Raw genomic sequence first — 18,836 nt, 5'->3', positions numbered from 1 at the left:
ATTGCCCCAGTGAGCCAAGAAGATAGATTGCGCGATGTTCCAGAGGGTATGAGAGGCGCCTGGGATTGCTAGGGCGTTATCAAGGCTGCTTTCCATTGTCACTCCTGGGGCTCGTTGCTTCCGTAGGCTGTCAAACAAGTTGCAGGAGCCCAAGTCTCCCTCAATGATCTGAAGTCGCGAGTGAAAAGCAGCTGGGGTCAAGCCCGATTGTTGAATGAGGCCGGTGAAGACCTCCCCGACCCCCTGCGCCGAGTTGTCCGAGGCTATCATAAGTTTCATCATAGCAATGTTGGGGTCCTCGGGCTTCAAAGGATCAACAGGTGGGGAATGTTGATAAAGTTTCACATTAGTATCCACAGGTCGGGCAACGTATTGTAGGACCACGCGGGTGATCTGAGCCTTGAGTGAGGCCTCAAAATGCAAAGAGCTTTCAAGAGGCGGAGCGATCATCTGCGGAGTGATGGTGAGCTTTGATGCGGCATGTAGTGCATTGTTCAGCGCTTCAGTAGTCAGATTCTCCGGGTTCAAGGTGGATAGTAACTTGGGGGAAGGTGAATGGATATATGCCCAAGTCCCATGGAACATGACACTAGAATGCCCAACGGACTTCATGTGGACCTTTTGTTGAAAATCCAAGTTATCGTAACATATAATTGGAGCAATCAGCGGATTGGTCTCCAAAGCAAATCTACCTATGATCTTCCGTTCAGCCTCTCGCCCCAGCGCTTGGAGGCCAGCATGTGCTGTCTTGCGTGAGGATGCCAATCCAATATAATTGAGGTAGCTACTAACTCGCTCGGATACTCCTGATGCCAAGAGGAGCAGCGAATTGCTCAATTGGCATGCATTATGCCGGCGATTGGTCCCAAAGGCCACCATGGCACAGACTGTGCGCGCTATCTGTTGACAGATCACCCATAAGCCAAAGAACTATGTAGGATCCACAAGAGTGAGTGCTAACCGTTTCAGCCCTTGCTTTTCTCCGGGCAGCCGGATCCGCGTTGACTTCAAGGTGAGTTCCATCAACAGCACTGACATCTTCTTCGGTTATAACTGTCCCCCCACTGACATTGTGAACTGAGGGGTCAATTGGATGCAAACCAGGTTGGTCGATTCCCAGGCCAGTGGGATCATCAACATCCACATCAGCTAGATCAACAGGATCATTTGGGTCCGGAATATTTGGTCCCAAAAGTTTGGAGCAGAGTAACCGATAGAGAAAGGGCATATCGGTAGTCAGAGCATTGTTACGTGCGAAATGCTGCTTGTGAGTGAAAAATTCTTCCGTAACTCGATTGGAGTTTATATATGACCCGTTTGGATAAATGCCACTTGGAGGACGCTGGGCCACAACAATATTCACGGCCTGAGATAGGGAAAAACATTAGTCAGTGGTTGTTTCCGAGATAGAAGAAAAAAAAGGAACATCCACCTGGTCTAAGATGAAATCTTCCCAGTAGGATTGGCCTTCCCTGTGCGAACATACCAAAGACCTGATGGTCTCAAGAAGTCTTCTTGATGAGTCCCAACCATGTCCGGTGCCCCAGAAGCGGCGACAAAAGGCAAAATTCTCATTGGGATGATTCAAGAAGGCTTCTAAGAAGGTCTTTGGGTTCATTTGGAGAGTTTCCATATGCGCACAGATGGAGCTGAGTTTCTCAGCCATGCTAAGTCGAGGGCGTCTGACAGAATCCATTGATGGCTAAAGGCAATTGGTACTAGAAGTGTATGTAGTGCGCAAGAATTGTGTGGATGTGGAAACACGAGGAAGGGGATCTTTGGAGCAAGACAAGGTATTTTATACCCTTATTTATTGAGAGACCACTTGAATCAGACACAAATTGTCCATGAGGAGCATGAGGCGAAACAACATGGCAAACCCCGGGTGTGAGTTTGCCCGTATCTCGCCATTTTCTTGAAACTTGGACGGCCAAAGTCGGGTGGAAGCCTAGATAGTACAATGCCAAGATCACTACACTCAAGACAATCGGAAGACTACGTCACAACAAGCCCTAGAATCGAGACGCTAGGCTTGATTCAAGGGATGATATTCACAAAGATAGGAAAACCCCGGGCGTGTAGGCTCATGAAACTTTGAGCTGATGCTACGAGACTGGCAAGTCCAGTTGGAAGCAAGGCTACGTCACAACAAGCCCTAGAATCGAGAAGCTAGGCTTGATTCAAGGGATGATACATCTTCAGAAAGATAGGAAAACCCCGGGCTTGTAGGCTCATGAAACTTTGAGCTGGTGCTATGTACAAGACCGGGTGTGATGGGCAAGTCTGGTTGTGTTTAGGCCTTGCTTTACTGCCGCCGACTGGCTGAGAAGAGCTTGGAGGTCACGTGCCCTGTATTTGAGGTGTGGATTGGAAGGTTGGAGAAGATATGTAAAACCATAATCAGCCAACAGCAGCGCTTCAAAGCAGTTTTCAGGTTTAAAAAATAAAATAAAACCACTCTTACATCCGGTGCAAGGCTGAGACTTGGCAGGGTAGTAGAGCAGAAACAGATGGTCTTGGAACACTAAACAAGAAAAAAAAAGGTTGAGTGGATCAGCTTTTCTAGCAATTGTGAGATAATGCCCTGCCAAATGCCAAAAAGAGTAGGGCGGGTAGGGGGGTATACGGCGCAAGTCCCTCCTTCGGAGGCTCGCTTCGCGAGGGGCGCTTCGCGCCAGCCAGGCTGTACCAGGCCCTCCAAAGAGGGGCTTGTGTTAAGTTAGAGCAATATGCTTGCTCCAGATCGAGTATACATACATAGCGTGCTCCCGGCTTGATCTTTATCTGCACCGTGACTAGGCTCATATCATTATGTCAGTGTCACCCTATTAGGTGTCTTGTCGACTCCTGCCCCCCACAGGTGTCATGAACCGGCAAGAGGAATTTCAACTAGTACGCAGAATCATCGATCGAGGCAAAGGGGGTTCTGGGTGATTGCCATGCAGTATGTCAGTTACCTGCTGGATGTTTGTCACAAAAAAACGCTGAAGGCCACTTCGTCCACACTCTTTTCAGCTTGCGTATGTAGGCCCTAGGGGCAGTCAAAATCCAGTCAGCAACTCTCACAGTGCATGGACGAGTTTGCTTTAACATCGAGCATTTCATCTAATGAATGAGCCGATTGCCCATCACGAGAAGTCTGCAATACATAACGGTCGAAAAGGCCGATGGATCGGCAGTAGTGGAGTATAATTGGGCGCGAATAGGGCATGATGGGCATACGATTGATGTGTTGGGATAGGACAAGGCAAGCATGCTGACGCATACAAAAGATAAAATCCTACATTGCCAACGAACAAGTTTCACTTCAGAGGAATGAAACGTGAGGAGTGGGTGGCTCCAATACCCGGTCGACCGTGCTTGACTGGTACACAAGAAAAACAATTGAGTGATTTAGTATCTCATGGTGGTTTTTAGTGAGGGCAGAGTGGAGGGAAAGAGACACATACCGGGTTTGTAGGAGATGGAAAACTCGGCAAGGTAGTGTCCAACCATCTCTCCTTTAATTTCAACAGAGTTGAATGTTTTACCGTTGTAAATCTAATCAACACGTGATGGAGGAGTGGCTGGTCAACAGAGAGCTTCGCGAGCGTCAAGAGAATGAGCGGAAGTGGCGAACCCCGATAACACTTCCAATCATTTCGGGGACAACAAGCATGTCACGGAGGTGAGTCTTGACAACGGCCGGTTTCTCGTTGGGAAGAGCCTCCTTTCGAGCCTTCCTCAACTTCTTGATCAAGGTCATGGGTTTCCGCTTCAATCCACGTTGAAAACGTCTTCGGGCACGGGCATGAACGACTTCCATGAGTTGCTCATTGCTCAGGTCGAGGAGAGCTTCGAGTTCGATACCTCGGTACTGAAATTTTCGAAACAACCTTTTCTTCTTGAGGTCGGCAGCCTAGGTGATTCGAAAATGATGGTGAGCTGAACGAAAAGAGAATCCTGTGAGTCCGGAGTTATCCAGAGTAGAAGGCTAACCTCCTGGGGGTCGGTGTATTCAACTCCAGACATGATGGTACGCTTGGATTAAAGGGTGCCTTGCCTTGATCCTATCGTTTCGAGGTGAGTGGTGCCGGGTGCGTGCATACAGCGGTTGCCCCAGCCGGGCACATCGAGGGTTGAGTGGAAACCTAAGTAGGGTTGAGACAGCCTCGCACCGCTGCGGCTGCGCCCTTTCTCACTGACCTCCCGCCGCCGAGTTTCTGATCGGCCGGTGCCTGCCCCAGTGACACGACAAGCCAATCGATATCCACCACCGCTTCTCATCAGACGTTGATCAGTGCAGTCTGCCTCGGCTTAAATTGATTCGCTGTCCCGTCCGACCTAACTCAAGATGAAATATTTGGCGTGAGTCACTCATTTTCTATGGCATCCATCGATCCGCCTCAACTGACCACTGACAATTTTCACCTATGTTCCCCACATCATACCTATGCAGAGCCTACCTACTCCTCAACCAAGGCGGGAACGACAAGCCTTCCGCCGAAGATGTCAAAGCCCTCCTCAGCTCAGTTGGGTGAGTTTACCGACTCTCATCACTATGTTTCGCGAAGTAATTTCGTTATCTAATTAGCTGCGGGCACATTTTCTCAGCGTTGATTCCGAAGAGGAACGACTCCAGAAGCTGATCTCGGAACTCAAGGACAAGACGATCGCCGATCTGATTGCCGAAGGATCGACTAAATTGGCGTCTGTTCCCTCGGGTGGTGGTGGTGGCGCCGCCGCCGCTGCCCCTGCTACTGCTGGCGGTGCTGCTGCTGCCGAGGCCCCTAAGGCAGAGGCCAAGGCCGAAGAAAAGGAAGAGTCTGATGACGACATGGGCTTCGGTCTTTTCGATTGATCGTCAGTGCCCCTCCCTGTTCCTTGTTAACCTCATCAGTCCATCCAGAGTTCTGACTATTTTCTGGTGTTCCACGCACCTTCAGTTATTTACACAGGATTTTATCTCTCGTCTGCGTTGCTTGTCTTGTCCCGTCCTGATACGTCAATCATATGCTCACACCTCAGCCCTTAGACAGTATCCCGCATGGGCTGTTCAGTAGATAATCCGGGATATGTGGTAAATGACCGCGCATCACATTAGATATCTGAGATTCGAGCTTACCAGACCTGCCGATATGGGCGGATATTTTTGGGTCCTATATTCTATTCTTATAACAATTCAGGGATGGCAATTGGGCCGCCTGATCCCGGCCGGCTTCAGGCCAGGTTGGTGTTGGCTGCTGGGCAAAATTTTCAATGTCAGCCCGCCTGAGCATAAGACAGCCTCTGTTGATGAGAGCCCCAGATTTTGCAGCGAAATCTGAAATCTGGAACTCTGGATTGCTTCGGGGATCCTCGGGGACCTAGATTTCCCTGCAAAATCTGAAATCTGTCTGCTCAGATCTGACTTTCCAGATTGACAGGAAGTCCTCCACTGCCCCCAAGTGGCCAATTCCTAACTTAGCTAATTCCCTCCTTGGGGTAGTGCAGCAACCTCCGAATGAGGGACTTATGCGCTATGTACACCCTGCAGCAGTAGAGGATTAGGCATTTTCGGGTGAATTTTTTAAAACCAATCTCCCACATAAGTTTCTGAACCTTTTTTGCTCTAATTTACATTTCTGGGATGGCTTAAGCTGTCCCCTTCTTGATACTATTTTTTCTCATCCTCAACTCCTCTGGTTGAGCTGCAATCATAGTTGTAACATTATCAATTTCAGATTCTGTACAGTGCAAAATGTGGAATGCACAATGAAGTGGACACTTTTCAATCACAAAAAAAGACTTCATGGGGCACCCAAGGCCCCAAAAGATTTGCAAAATATGTACAAAGGAACTCCATGATGATGTGCACATTTTTCTCCCTGATGACAAATGAAGCGTCCAGAAAGGATTGAAAAACATCATTTTTCTAATTCTCTACTGCATAGCAAACAAGTCCCTCCTTTGGAGGGTCCCTGCAGGACGGCGTCCCCCTCCAATAGAGGGACTTAGTTAAGTTAGGGCCAATTCTGGCCTGGAAGCTGATGAGCCCTGACTTATCACAAGTCCCTAGCTTTGGAGGGCCCTGGCAAACTTAACAAAGTCCCTCCTGGGCACAAAGTGCCCGCCTTTGAAGGATGGACTTGAAAAAGAACGGAGTTTTTTGCCATGTCAAGTTTTTCAGATTTGGCAGAGAAAATCTTAATTCTGGAATAATGTTTCATCTATACAGCAGAAGCAAGAAAGCTTGCGGGCTTGTGTGGCTGAAAATGATTTCTGCATTTCAGCAACAGGCCTGTACAGTGAAGATGTGCATGCAGTCAAAACCCCTTTGGACGGGTTGGCTCAAGGGGGGTGCCGGACTGGCCATGGGGCAGCAGGAGCAACAGTGTAGCAGATACTATACAATACAGTATCTTCAGATATTTTTGTATTGTATCTGTTGACAAATACATCATTTGTAAATACAAATGTATTGTATCTGCCTGTAGATACAACACCATAGTATTGTATCACTAACGTGATACAAAGATCACATTTTTTTGTATTGTATCACAATACAAACAAAATACAAAAATATCCTGCAGGTATCAGGCATAATTCAGTTAAATCCAAGTATATTAAAGCCAGTGAATCACAGAAAAAAAAAAATCAAGGGTTCTCCCTACAAATTACCAAAAAACAGGAAAAAAAGTCAAGGGTTTCCCCCACATTAAAAAGCAGAAAAAAAATCAAGGTTTTCCCCACAAAATACAAAAGCACAAAAGCACAATCAAAAAACAATACACAAATCCACAAGCCCGCAACCTGCCACCCAACATCAGCAAGCTGATGTACTGTGGCCCACTGTCCATCCCTGTCTAGCAGGGTCAAAAAACAAGTGAGAGGATGACCCCCAGCGGTTAAGCACAAGGGGGGCCAACGAGTATTCCCCGTCAAACTGCGCAAGTGCAACAGCGGACGGGGGTGAGACAAACCCCCGGCTGGAAACCAGCCCGAGGAGTTGCCTGAGGAAATAAATGTCCCTCAAGGCGGTATTCATAGACTTCCAGTCACCAATGCTCTTGCATTTTGACATCTGTACACCACCCAACGCCACCGCCGTGGCCCTATTGACTGAAATGCACCACCCTGGCAACTGTCACTGTGTGCTCCGCAATATTGGTATGGTTGTCCATATCTTGCTGGACTACCTTTTCTCCTTGTATCAGAACAAGCGGACACTACAACACTGTAAAAATCATCACCACTACAGGTCACGTGGACCCCGCTTGACTCAACTTGTCCTTCTTTTTAGCCTGGCTGCACCTTGCTCTTTGACTGAATCAGGCCCACTCCGATCCTTTCCGGCCTGGTTTAAGACGATTATCTCCAACTTTCACCGCTGCGGGCTTAATTATACGTTGTGAAACATTGATCAAGAGCCTTGGTTCTACCCGCTGGACTAAAGAGGAGTCGCATCGCATGGATACTTCTGTCGGCCAACTGGGTGATGATCTCCGTGGTATGCAAAATTGTGCACCTCAAGCCAAAAAGTGTATTTGCAATGGATCAATAGTTATGTGCGGCGCTGGATAAAATGTCACCTGTCATAAATTAACCAAATTCTTTTTTGCGATTACACAGATGCATGTACCTGCTCCAGTGCAAGAAGATAACCATAGACGTTAGTCACCAATTATCAAAGAAGAATCTTCCTACTGACTCACTGAATTGTTTGCCTTTCCGAAGTCCCAGTCAAAGAACAAAAGCATTGTAGCCCTTATGCCAAGGTAAGTTGAATTTGAGTGTTCCTCTTTTCCTGGTGATCGTCATTGACTTGGCCTGCTCTGATTTTCAGACCCTCAAAGCCCTTACTTCTTGTAATTCTTTGATAACTCCAACAATCACGGCCGCCTCATCACAGGCGCCCCTCCCTTCAATCCCCACTTGGTGTTCGCCACCAGCACCTCAGCTATCATCATCCGGACCTTGACCTATACCAACTCAAGCAGCTCAACAAACGCCTTGCAAAACGGGTACGTCCCCGGGTACCCGCCGGCCAAACCTGCCTCAAACCCACGACTTGGCTCAGGGATTGGGGCGTTCAGCAGTTGGACGGCCGCTTGTCACTCTATCAAGGGCCAGTTGGCAGTACTGGCCCTTGGGAAAGTGTATGCACGGCAGTTGCACAATTTAGGTTTTGGCAGTCAAAACCACTGTCCAATTCAAAGAACCAATCAGATTGACGGCTCAGATTTGGGCCTCCAGTCAGTTGTCAAAATTGCAACCAACTTGATCATGGCAGAACCGCTGGCAACTTGAGTTCAGACAAGTTTAACATAACTTGCCTCGGTCGGGCGTGATCCGGCTATTGGAGGGACACATCACCCTCAGCGGCCGAGGCAGATTTTTCCAAGTCGTTCATCCAGCCAAGGGGCCCAACTTCAAAGTCCGCTGATCACCAGATGTCACATCATCCTCAGCACATCCAGCATCCACACCCTTTGTCACCTCTTCAGATGAACACACACACTTCACGCCAAACTAGATCCTATCAGCCTATTCACCGTTTCCTCCAAACCAGGTGGTCGTGTTTTTGGCATTCGGACGGGCCCAGACTTTGATTCTCAAAAATGGCTCACACTCCGACCAGCAACCATCAGACCATCCAAGTCGGAGATCTCAGCACCAACACTTTAAACTTGGTTCCACCCAGCTACAACAAAGATTAATAAAACTTTGCAATTACTGTTGACTGGAGCTCAAAGTGATTCTGGGATTAGATTGTTGTGTAGAGTGAGATTACATATTGGCAACACTGATTGAATTCATAGCCCGCTCACCGTCTATGCCTCCAGTGGTAATAGTCCCCCAAGTAAAGTTGCTGGTTCAGTCCGCCATGACTTGAGAGTACTCGCCTAACAAGCAGAGGGAGTCAAGAGTACCATCTCTAATTAATTAAGGCCCCGTTTGGACGCCATGTGTGATATGATAAATGGTGTAATAAATTACATAACACCCAAAATGAATCTTGAGTGTCATAAAATTAATTATGCCACCAACAGATTTATAATTTGTCTGTTTGGCATGCACTCCATAAACATTCCTAGGGTCCATTTATCACCTGACTGTTTGGCAAACCAAAGCAGACCAGTGTCATACATGTACACACAACACACTCCTGGGAGTGCACAACCTCTGGATGACCGGTTTAAACGGCCATCCAGAGTACTTCACCCCCTCAATGACTGGTGAACTGGTCATCTAGGGGGACTTCACCCTTTCAATGACCAGTCAACCAGTCATCGAAGAGGACACACCCTCTTGATGACCGGTCAAACAGTCATCGAAGAGGACACACCCTCTTGATGACCGGTCAACTGGTCATCGAAGAGGACACACCCTCTCGATGACCGGCCAACCGGTCATCGACAAGGACACACCCGTTGACCGGTCATTGAAGAGGACATACCCTCTTGATGACCGGTCGAACGGTCATTGAAGAGGACATACCCTCTCGATGACTGGTCAACCGGTCATCAAAGAGGACACACCCTCTCAATGACAGGCCGACCGGTCATCGAAGAGGACACAACCTTCCGGTGACTCCCGATGACCGGCCCCGTTCAACGAGGTGTTTTGTCCTCTTTGATGACCAATCAACCGGTCATTGAAGTGGGTACAACCTCTGGATGACCGGTTTGACTGGTCATCCAGAGGACTTATCTCTATGACCGTTCGACCGGTCATCAAGAGGGTGTGTCCTCTTCGATGACCGTTTAACCGGTCATCAAGAGGGCATGTCCTCTTTGATGACCGGTTGACCGTTCATTGAGAGGTTGTGTCCCCTTTGATGACTGGTTGGCCGGTCATTGAGAGGATGTGTCCTCTTCAATGACCGTTTGACCGGTCATCAAGAGCATGTGTCCTCTTCGATGGCCAATCAACCGGTCATCGAAGTGGGTACAACCTCTCAATGACCGTTTGACCGGTCATCAAGAGGATGTGTCCTCTTCAATGACCGGTTGACTGGTCATTGAGAGGATGTGTCCTCTTCAATGACCGGTTGGTCATCGAGAGGTTAAAGTTGCAGGTTATGTCCACCTTGATGACCCGCTGACCGGTCATTGAGGTGGTGTGTAGGACTCCTCTGGATGACCAGTTGAACGGGTCATCCAGGGTTGTGTACATGTTCCTAGGTATACTGATGGCCAAATATCACCCAAAATAGAGGTCAGGACCTCTATTTCCGAAATGGCTGGGGATATAAATGGCCTGTGATACAGAGTAATGAATTTTACGATATCATTGGCCATCCCAAACACATATAAGTTTGGTGTTATACCCCGAGCACCCCCGGTGATAAGTCGCGCGATTTATAACTGAATTTGGGGCGTCCAAACGGGGCCTAAAATGTAAGACAAGTCTTCAATGTTCTTTGGACCATTCAGGAGGAAAAGCACCTAGATAGTGTTGTGGTCATTATTCCTGTGTTTGTAGGAGGAAAAATTCAAACTTTTATGTGTACTCACAAAACGCCTCAAGATACGGCCAAATGGACATCAGAAATGGAATCTAGGACCAAAATAACCCCTAGTCACACACTGAAACCACTCCCATATCTCTACCGGATCAGAAGATACGCAAATCATCCCTTTCACGCACCAGTCCGAGCGGGTTCACACACAGACTCAACCCTTGGCTACCATACTTGGCATAATGCATACGGCACATGAATTACTTTTCTTCCTTCCTTTTATCAGTCCTCACCTCCTATTCTTTGCATATGTTTGTTTTCCATTTGCATATCTTTGATCTTGGAAAATCCTTGTATGAATATATATGATCCTGTTTGCATATCAAAGGGACGCATTGTAGATAGTCTAGCTAAATTCCCTCAGTTGTACTTTCTCACCAGCCAAATTCCCTCAAAGCTGTTACCCTGGAGCTAAATTCCCTCATCATTGTCTATATAAGGAGGCCTCTGCCTGCCAGTTGTTCCCCCCTCATGCCATCCGGCAGTATATATTCTCTACTCACTTATCACTCATATTATCTATCCATATCACAGTTATCAGCTCACATCACCACTCAGTTTCACAAACCTTTCACATTCTATTTGAAATGCATATCACCGCTCAGTCACACACCTTTCACCAGTAACCAGTCCCCGGTTCCACTCCTGGTTGAGCTTAGCTCCCTCTCACCCTCATCACTCCTCACTTTCTGAACTTATATACCCCCCAGGCCAAGGACCTAGGTTCAAGCCCCACTCGAGACATCAAGTCACCGTCACCTATCACATACATCAGTAACCCCATCAACCTCGGACATCAACAACAATCCTCTTATATATCTCATCTTCGATCATATCCTATCACAAAATAAATTGCCAAGCTTACCTTGGTGGTCTTGTTTTCTGATATACAGAAAGGCAGAGCTTGCACCTCATCCATACCTTTCGCCATTCAGCAAAAGGGTCTCACGACACCTTTTGAGTCTTACAGCGTTAACGTTAACTAAATCGGCCCAATTAGGAACGTCACAATCAATCCCCTCCCCAATCCGCAGGTCCCAGCTTTCAATGAAGCAAGGTACCTCATCATGGTATACGAGTAAATTGACAGCTCTTATATCCAAAAACTTCTGTTTTATTGCTTACTCATCACTGACTTGCTTGCTCAGGACTATTTTTCCTTAGGAACCAATCAGATCAGAAGTTTTTGAAGGATCACAACAAATAACTAAGCTGCACACACTTTCCTACACCTCAGTATTTTTACAATAGTGCCCTTCTTCTAAATCCATTTCTATTTCAATCATTTTTTCCTTCTTTTCTACTTGAAGATTCTGTTCTGTTAGTTCAACTTGCTCTTTGCTTGCATTAATAGAAATTCAAAAAAAGGCCTCCTAGACATCATTAGAGCCCCCTGTAAGTTAAAAAACCAGGATGAACACAAAACGAGTGAAAACATAGAGTGGTGAGATCAGCACTGTACACTGGAACAAGCTGTTTTGGTTGTGATTGGGTTTGACATTGAATTGCCATCAGGTTTGCACAAGTTTTGACTGGATTTTGGTGGGTGGGGGCGTTCCAATGGTGACGGCTTGTTTGCCGGCTGACCGGAGGGGTCAAAGCCCACAGAGCAAGGTCTTTCAAATTGACCTCCAAACTTCCACCTTTTTTTGGTGGCGAGCTGCAACCGCCGTGGATCTTCATTGCCCCTACTGGCCATGAGGGGAGGTAAAGTCAGCATCCAAGCCCAAGAAACCTTTCCCAAAGCATGCTTGGCACGTTGTGTCCAATTATGAGAGCAATGATGATGATGATGATTCTACTCTCTCGTAACCATTGTCTGATGATGTTTTGTCTTTGCCTTCATGTACTTTGAAATCCCTCACAGATTAAAAGTTTACCAAACTCTGACACTTTTGTTTTCTCAGATACGCCGGCAATCTCCGCTCCAAAGCGGGTAAGTGCCACCCCCAATCAGCTATGTCATATGCTGGTACTAACTGATGTGTTAAAAATTCACCTCAGTCCACAGCCAAGTCAAGCAATCCTCTGGGCAATTTCACCAAGAAAGATCTGACCGTGAGTTTTGCGCTCAATCGCCTGTGATATTCTACCCTGACTGAAAGTTTTCTGGGCTGCAACTGCAGAAAACTTCCAAAACAAGACCTACAAAGATCGGAGGTCCTTCCAAAAAAGAAAAAGAAACAATCAACAAAGCAAAACTAGCTAGACTTACCAAGATTCTGGATATGTTCCTTGACATGGTCAAAAATCAAACTGAATTTAAGGAGGCGATTGAGAACCTAGGAGGTCGCCAACTAAGTGTGGCTCCAATGTAATTGTTAGTTGTCTATTTTATGAATTAAAATATGCCTCTGAGCTAGACTGATAGATAAAAGCTTGTGCAGTGGAACCAAATCACCATTGCTGGCGCTTGGGCTCATTGCTGGATTCAGTAAACAACTTTTGGGAAAAGATTTCAGAGTCCAGCATGTATTTTCCTGCAAAATAAAACCATTCAAACAAGCCTAAATTGAGCGCATTTTTCAACCTCCACTCCTATTTTGAGATGTCTGCAAGCTGGGAGAAGATGAAGCCACAACCACTTACGGTGCAAAAGTCCCTGCACCAACTGATGTTGTCATGTTAGTGAAATGATGTTGTCATGTTAGTGAAATGATGTTGTCATGTTAGTGGTGGGGACCAGTTGCATCAATTATTTGGTTCTGAACAATCAGAAGAAGGTATCACTGCAAAAAAAAAAACCATGTCAACTGTGAGCAGTTGACATGTGGTAACTCTGAGGAAGATTGTGGTGTTACACCAGCCTTACTCAAGGTTTGACTCAACCCAAGCTTCAATGCACAGTCACTGGGCACCTTGCACAGTGACTGTGCCAACAAAGGCACTTGTGCATCCAGGTGGAGTTACAATGGCAGCTTGACTTGAGTATCCTGCGTGTCAACTGCAAGCAGTTGACCAAGTTTTTTTTGCAGTGTATGTAGTACCCTTTTTTTTATTTCTAAAAGTGCCAATCTTGCCGCGGTATTTATAGATAATAGAATCTGGTGGAGAATCTGGCGGTACAGGCCATCAAGGGAGCTTAGGAACGGCTCACCCAGTGGCAGTGGGTACCCGCCTAGCCAGGTACAGGTAAGTTTACAGGTGTCTGGTTTGAGAAAAAGAAAGACGCAGTAACTGTACCCGCCGCGGCAACAGTGGGCCTTTACTTTACAGTAATTGGTAAAGTAAAGATACAGTAGATGTTTTTGGCTCAATACTATAACAGATAGCACTCCAATCAGTAAAGAATTTTTCTTTACTATGAAACATATTTGATTTTTTAATTTTCTTATACAGGTACAGGATCAGTTAAATTAATTTGTTTTTTTTTGTTGATGGGAGCTTGCAAAAGGCTCCTTATAACCACAACAAGGCATTTACACCTATTTTTTCCCCTTTTTATTTCAATAAGCAGGTGTAAAAGTACATTTAAACCCACTTTTACCGCTGGTTATAGAAATAACTAGGGGTTAAACATGTTTAATAGGGCTCTCTACTATATCAGCCCATTGGAAAAATTCCTTTACTATAACCAGTAAAGTACCAGAGATGATAAAAACATCTATACTTTACTGGAAGGGCCTGGTTATAGTAAAGCAAAGTAAAGGCCCACTGTTGGCCGCAGGGACCCAGGTCCCAATTGCTATCAGCTTGGGATGCGGCAAGGAAGGGTTGAAATTTATCTTGGCGCTGGGTAATCTACATGACTTGAGGACTACAGTGGCGCAGCCGCCTTGGCCTCTAGTTCTTTTTTAATTGGCAGTTTTTTTGAAGAAAAAAAATGTTACGAGGGGAAAACAACAACACTTGGGTACTAGGTCTGAAGAATTAGAAAAGAAGCTTTGGGGAGATGAGATTTGCATAATCAAAATCAAGCCGGGTGTTCCAAGAGCACCTTTTTTTTTTTTTTGAGCCTCCTCTTCAAGTTACGTGGCCTGGGTAATAATTCCTTGAGCAACATCAAAAGAACCATTTGGCTGAACACCCTAAACAAGCCACTGGTGAGAGCTTACACATTGTTCAATTTTTCTTGCTGCTAAACTTCCTTGATCACGGCTACATGTATCCGCCGCAGCTGAGAAACATCTCTCAACACTAGCCAAGGTTCTGGAGCAAGCAAGTTAGTCGCTTGCTAAGAGTGGCAAGATCATCACGGCAATCTCTCCAGCATACACAGCCCAGAATATCTCCAAGCTACAAGACCAATCTCCAGGAGCCAAGCATGGAATAAAAGTATCAGTACCACTTCCAAGAATAGGCCAAGGAAGGGAAGGGAATAACATGAAGGATCTTGGTACCAACAGCATGAAAACTGGCAACTTAGGCATAGGAATCCAATCAGAGCACAAATCACTTCCACCTACATTAGATCAGCTATCCTGGAGGGTTATTCTTTGGTTAACAATTGTAGGCGGAATCAAGAAGCTATCAAAGATCAGTATGAAAAGCTTTGAGGTTATCAGTGGAATCATATTGGTTATTATTTTATATCTTTTCCAACTTGGCAAAGAAACAGTCCAAAACGTAAACGGGGCGTGCACTGGCCTTATTATTCATACATCCAATGAAGGAATTTGGTGTCAACTATTTAACTTGGATCTTATCACAACTACTTGTCAATCCACAGAGGATGAGCTAAAAAATCTGTTATCCAATGGGTTGCGACTTTTGTTCTGGGAACAACTCTGTAAAATCTGGAGGAATGGAAAGCTATGGCACATCAAAAACAATCAGCTATCAGGAAAGCGTATCAGCCGCATTCAAGATCTCAACAAGCTCAAAGACAAAATCTTCAACAAGCATCTCTTCAAACCTCACTTGGATCAACATGAAGAAATTTTCAACAAACCTTCACCTCTGGAACCAGGAACCACAGATACGGATCTTGAAGAAAAGAAAGACAGAACCATCAATCTATGCCACCCAAATGACAATTTTACATATCTCAAACCAATAAACTCACCAACTTCAATCAAACCAAATCCAATTTGTCTGCCTGCTGAAGAAACATTTGAGACTCCGCCGCCACCAGTTCCTCCGGATATTGCCTCAAAACCAAATCATTCAAGAAATTAATCAAAACTGAAACAAGAATTCAGATCAAACAACACTCTATCTCAACTCAAATCACACAGGAATCAATTTCTCATCTTAGTTTACTTACTCAAGAAGCTCATTTTTAAATCAACCCTGAAGATTCCGCCAGACCGCTTTGGACAACTCCAGAAAACCTTCAACCGCCCAAGGCTCCTTGTTGGAATTGGTTAAAGATTCATCATTTTTTCCTGTTTTCTTGTTTTCTACAATCATCAAAATCAGATATCAGCTCTAAATTCTTACACTCTCAGAGTTAGAATCTTTTCAAGTTGGGGGAGGAACTTACACTTCTTTCACACATCAATCTTTCATTGCCACCTTCCTTCCTTCCATCCCTCTTCATTCTTAAGTTCTACTTTTTCTTATATAAGTTGGGGGAGAAGACCTCTGTGTAGTTTTTTGGCTTACAATTTCTCTTGGTTGAGGACAACCATCTAAGTTGGGGGAGGGCATCCTTCATTCGGCTAGAATTCTAAAAATTGAAAGTTTTTTTTCGGATACAAACTTGTCTTGATGCAGGTTGGACAACTAGAAATAACTCGCGGAAGACAGCGCTGGATAAAGTGTTTTGTATTCGGAACTGGATTGGCGGAGGAACGAGGAACCAATTGCCACCAGCAATTCAAAAACAACTATATTATTATCATCATTCATCACAATTCAGACATTTAAAAAGCATCAACAAGAATGGGACAGCAGTTTATATCGCGACTCCGAACCAAAATCATTGTTCTAGAGAAGAAAACCAAACAAGAAAACTATGATCAGCTTCAAACAAAACAGATTCTATCGTTGGGAATGATCGAAGAGCATCAAGTACTGGCTACGGAGTTCAAAGAGTATTGGCAAGTAAGGACAATCAGACAAGTTTGGCGAGGCTCTTAAATACAAAGGAAGCGGAGAACAGGAGTCGATTCCGGATCGTTTCCGCTAGACATGGCAAGATTTCATTCAGATGCGATGTGCATACGGTTGGTTCTTTGATTCGGAGGCATAACAAAGTAACAAGGGAAAAGGAAGCAATGATTAGTTCTCTCTTGTGGACGCACTAGGAGGAGCTATTGATGGCGAATCTTCTGAAGATTGTGCTTGAATTAAGAAGAACTCCAAACGAAGATGACAGGAGACGACTTACCTAGTTGAAGAACCGCTAGCCAAATCAATAGAGTAGTCGTGGATCGTTGATAGGGGGCATGGAAGCTGCTGGAGATCAAAAGCCGGGATCGGACCAGCTAGAAAGGGATCACAGGCGCGAAGATCTGTCACAGACTCGTACTCCGAATCGGAGGAACGCACATGTCACCAGAAAGCGCAGAGCGCGACTGCCGCGAGGCCCGCGCAACCAATCACGCATAACCAGTACCCCCCGATGACTACTCGACACCCGAGGCGCGCCACCTATGGCAGTGGAGAGCTGCCATCTGAAAGACGAGTTCCCAGATGCTTGGGAAGGCGCCTTTTAGATGCTCTTTTCCGACTTGGCGGGCGGCTTAGAGCCGCTTGAGCTGCACGGAGTGCGCCTGCCAAATCCCTCGACTCCATTTCTGTGTCCGTAGTCCTGGCTCCACCGGACCTGGCACTCCAAACCTGTGCTAGCTTGTATGCAAATACGTACTTTTATGGAAATACTACATACAATCCGTTGTAACACAAAACAATTCTGATTAAATTTTTACATTTGACTTTCACTTCCTTCAACCTCGCCTTGGCCATGGTATCCGACAGACACAAATTCCACCGTTCTTCCCGACTTCCTGCGCGAGAAACTTGGCTACAGAGGCAATACTGACTCGCAAAGAAAAAAGAAGCTGAAGATGAGATGGCAGCGTACCATGCGGACAATGCTCAACGGGTGTAGCGGGGCTCTACAGTAACTGGGGGACTGGTACGAGCGATGCGATAAAAGACGAGAAATGGCACTCTAGATTTTGAGAGGCAAAAAGGAACTGGGGCAAAAAGCCCTACAAGAGAGAGCGCCTAATATAGGCGCCTCAAAGGAGAAATGGAAACAACAACAACCACCCCTGAATACAGGGGGACTATCGGCTACAGCCATACAGGGGTACTCCTGGCAGCTGTAACGAGGAAAAGAAGAAGGCGTGATAGCCTAACTCCGGGTCTAACCCAATCTAGGCAAGGGAGGCGCAGGGGCCTCCCGCCTCTCTACTACGTGGCGGGTGGTAACCCGCCCGTACTATAGTAGCACGGCTACAACATCCCCCCCCCTAGACAGGGGCCGTCCCGGACCCTGCCGGCGGAGGTCCCAGCCGAAGCCGGAGTCTTCTTCCCGGTGCCCGGGCCAAGTGAGTCTCGGAACTCTGAGTTTGCGCAACGGCCGAAGCCAAAGGCGTATTCTTAGCTTTTGTTAAAGCTCTTGTTTTCTTTAGTAAAGCTTTCGCCACTCTGGCGTCGGCTCGCTTCTCCCGCTGTACTATGGCGGGCGGGGCCGCCCACATATCGTTGGAGATCAACGAACGCAGGTACACTGGCTTAAGACTGTTGCCATCAACTGGCCTGGGGTACTCGACCGCCTCATGGTCTTCAACAATGTAAGCATTGTTTTCGAGGACTTTCTTGACCGTGAAAGGTCCGAACCACCTCGGTTGGCCCTTGGTGTGTTTTTCATTGCGCAGCTTTACGGACTGCCCTTCTACAAGACTTTTCAGGTCTCGGGCAAACGACGTTTTCTCATTGAAAGCCTCTTTGTTCTGCAACGCCCGCACAGCTGAATTGCCTGTGGCCGTTGTTCTGGTCTTATTAAGCGCTTCAATGCGTGCCTTTGATTCTTCGTGTCCCGGAAGGGCCGGTTCTGCGGCGATCATTCGTCGTCAATCTTGAGGCAACCTAGGCTTTACGCCATAGAGAAGCTCAAACGGCGAGAAACCACTGCTATCGCTAACGTGGATTCAAGCCGAAAACAAAGCTGCCGGCAAGACATCCTCCCATTTGGAAGGGTCCCCGGTCTTATTCATGCGGAACAAAGCCGCTTCTAAGATTCCATTGAATCTTTCCGACTTCCCATTGGTTTGTGGGTGGTACCCGGAAGTCTTAATTGGTTTCATCCCGGCGGCAGCCAGGAATTTCTGAAACCCTGCGGACAAGTAGTTTGAGCCGCGATCTGTGAGAAATTCGCGAGGTGCTCCAAAAGGCGTAATCACCTGGTCGAAGATAGCTTGCGCCAGTTCTGCCGCTGATGCGTCTTTCAGCGGAACTG

General features: G+C 46.4%; 2 protein-coding genes across 2 annotated transcripts; one reads left to right on the top strand and one right to left on the bottom strand.

The window, feature by feature from the left end:
- Positions 1-3,302: 3,302 nt before the first annotated feature.
- Positions 3,303-4,011, bottom strand: PtA15_2A440 (uncharacterized protein; the record flags this gene model as incomplete). Its single annotated transcript, XM_053166462.1, has 4 exons — positions 3,303-3,364; positions 3,450-3,540; positions 3,620-3,898; positions 3,979-4,011. 4 exons carry the CDS (start codon positions 4,009-4,011, stop codon positions 3,303-3,305), a joined length of 465 nt encoding a protein of 154 aa, XP_053017681.1.
- A 322-nt stretch (positions 4,012-4,333) lies between these two features.
- On the top strand, positions 4,334-7,939 carry PtA15_2A439 (uncharacterized protein; the record flags this gene model as incomplete). The annotated part of the gene is made up of 6 exons (XM_053166460.1): positions 4,334-4,347; positions 4,439-4,516; positions 4,594-4,693; positions 7,591-7,630; positions 7,696-7,736; positions 7,805-7,939. The coding sequence occupies 6 exons, from the start codon at positions 4,334-4,336 to the stop codon at positions 7,937-7,939; spliced, it is 408 nt and encodes a 135-aa protein (XP_053017680.1).
- Between the last annotated feature and the right edge of the window lie 10,897 nt (positions 7,940-18,836).

The sequence above is a fragment of the Puccinia triticina genome, chromosome 2A (assembly GCF_026914185.1).
Source record: "Puccinia triticina chromosome 2A, complete sequence".
Taxonomy (NCBI): Eukaryota; Fungi; Basidiomycota; class Pucciniomycetes; order Pucciniales; family Pucciniaceae; genus Puccinia; species Puccinia triticina.
Note: the sequence above shows the minus strand (reverse complement) of the source record. Positions and strands in the feature narration are given on the sequence as shown.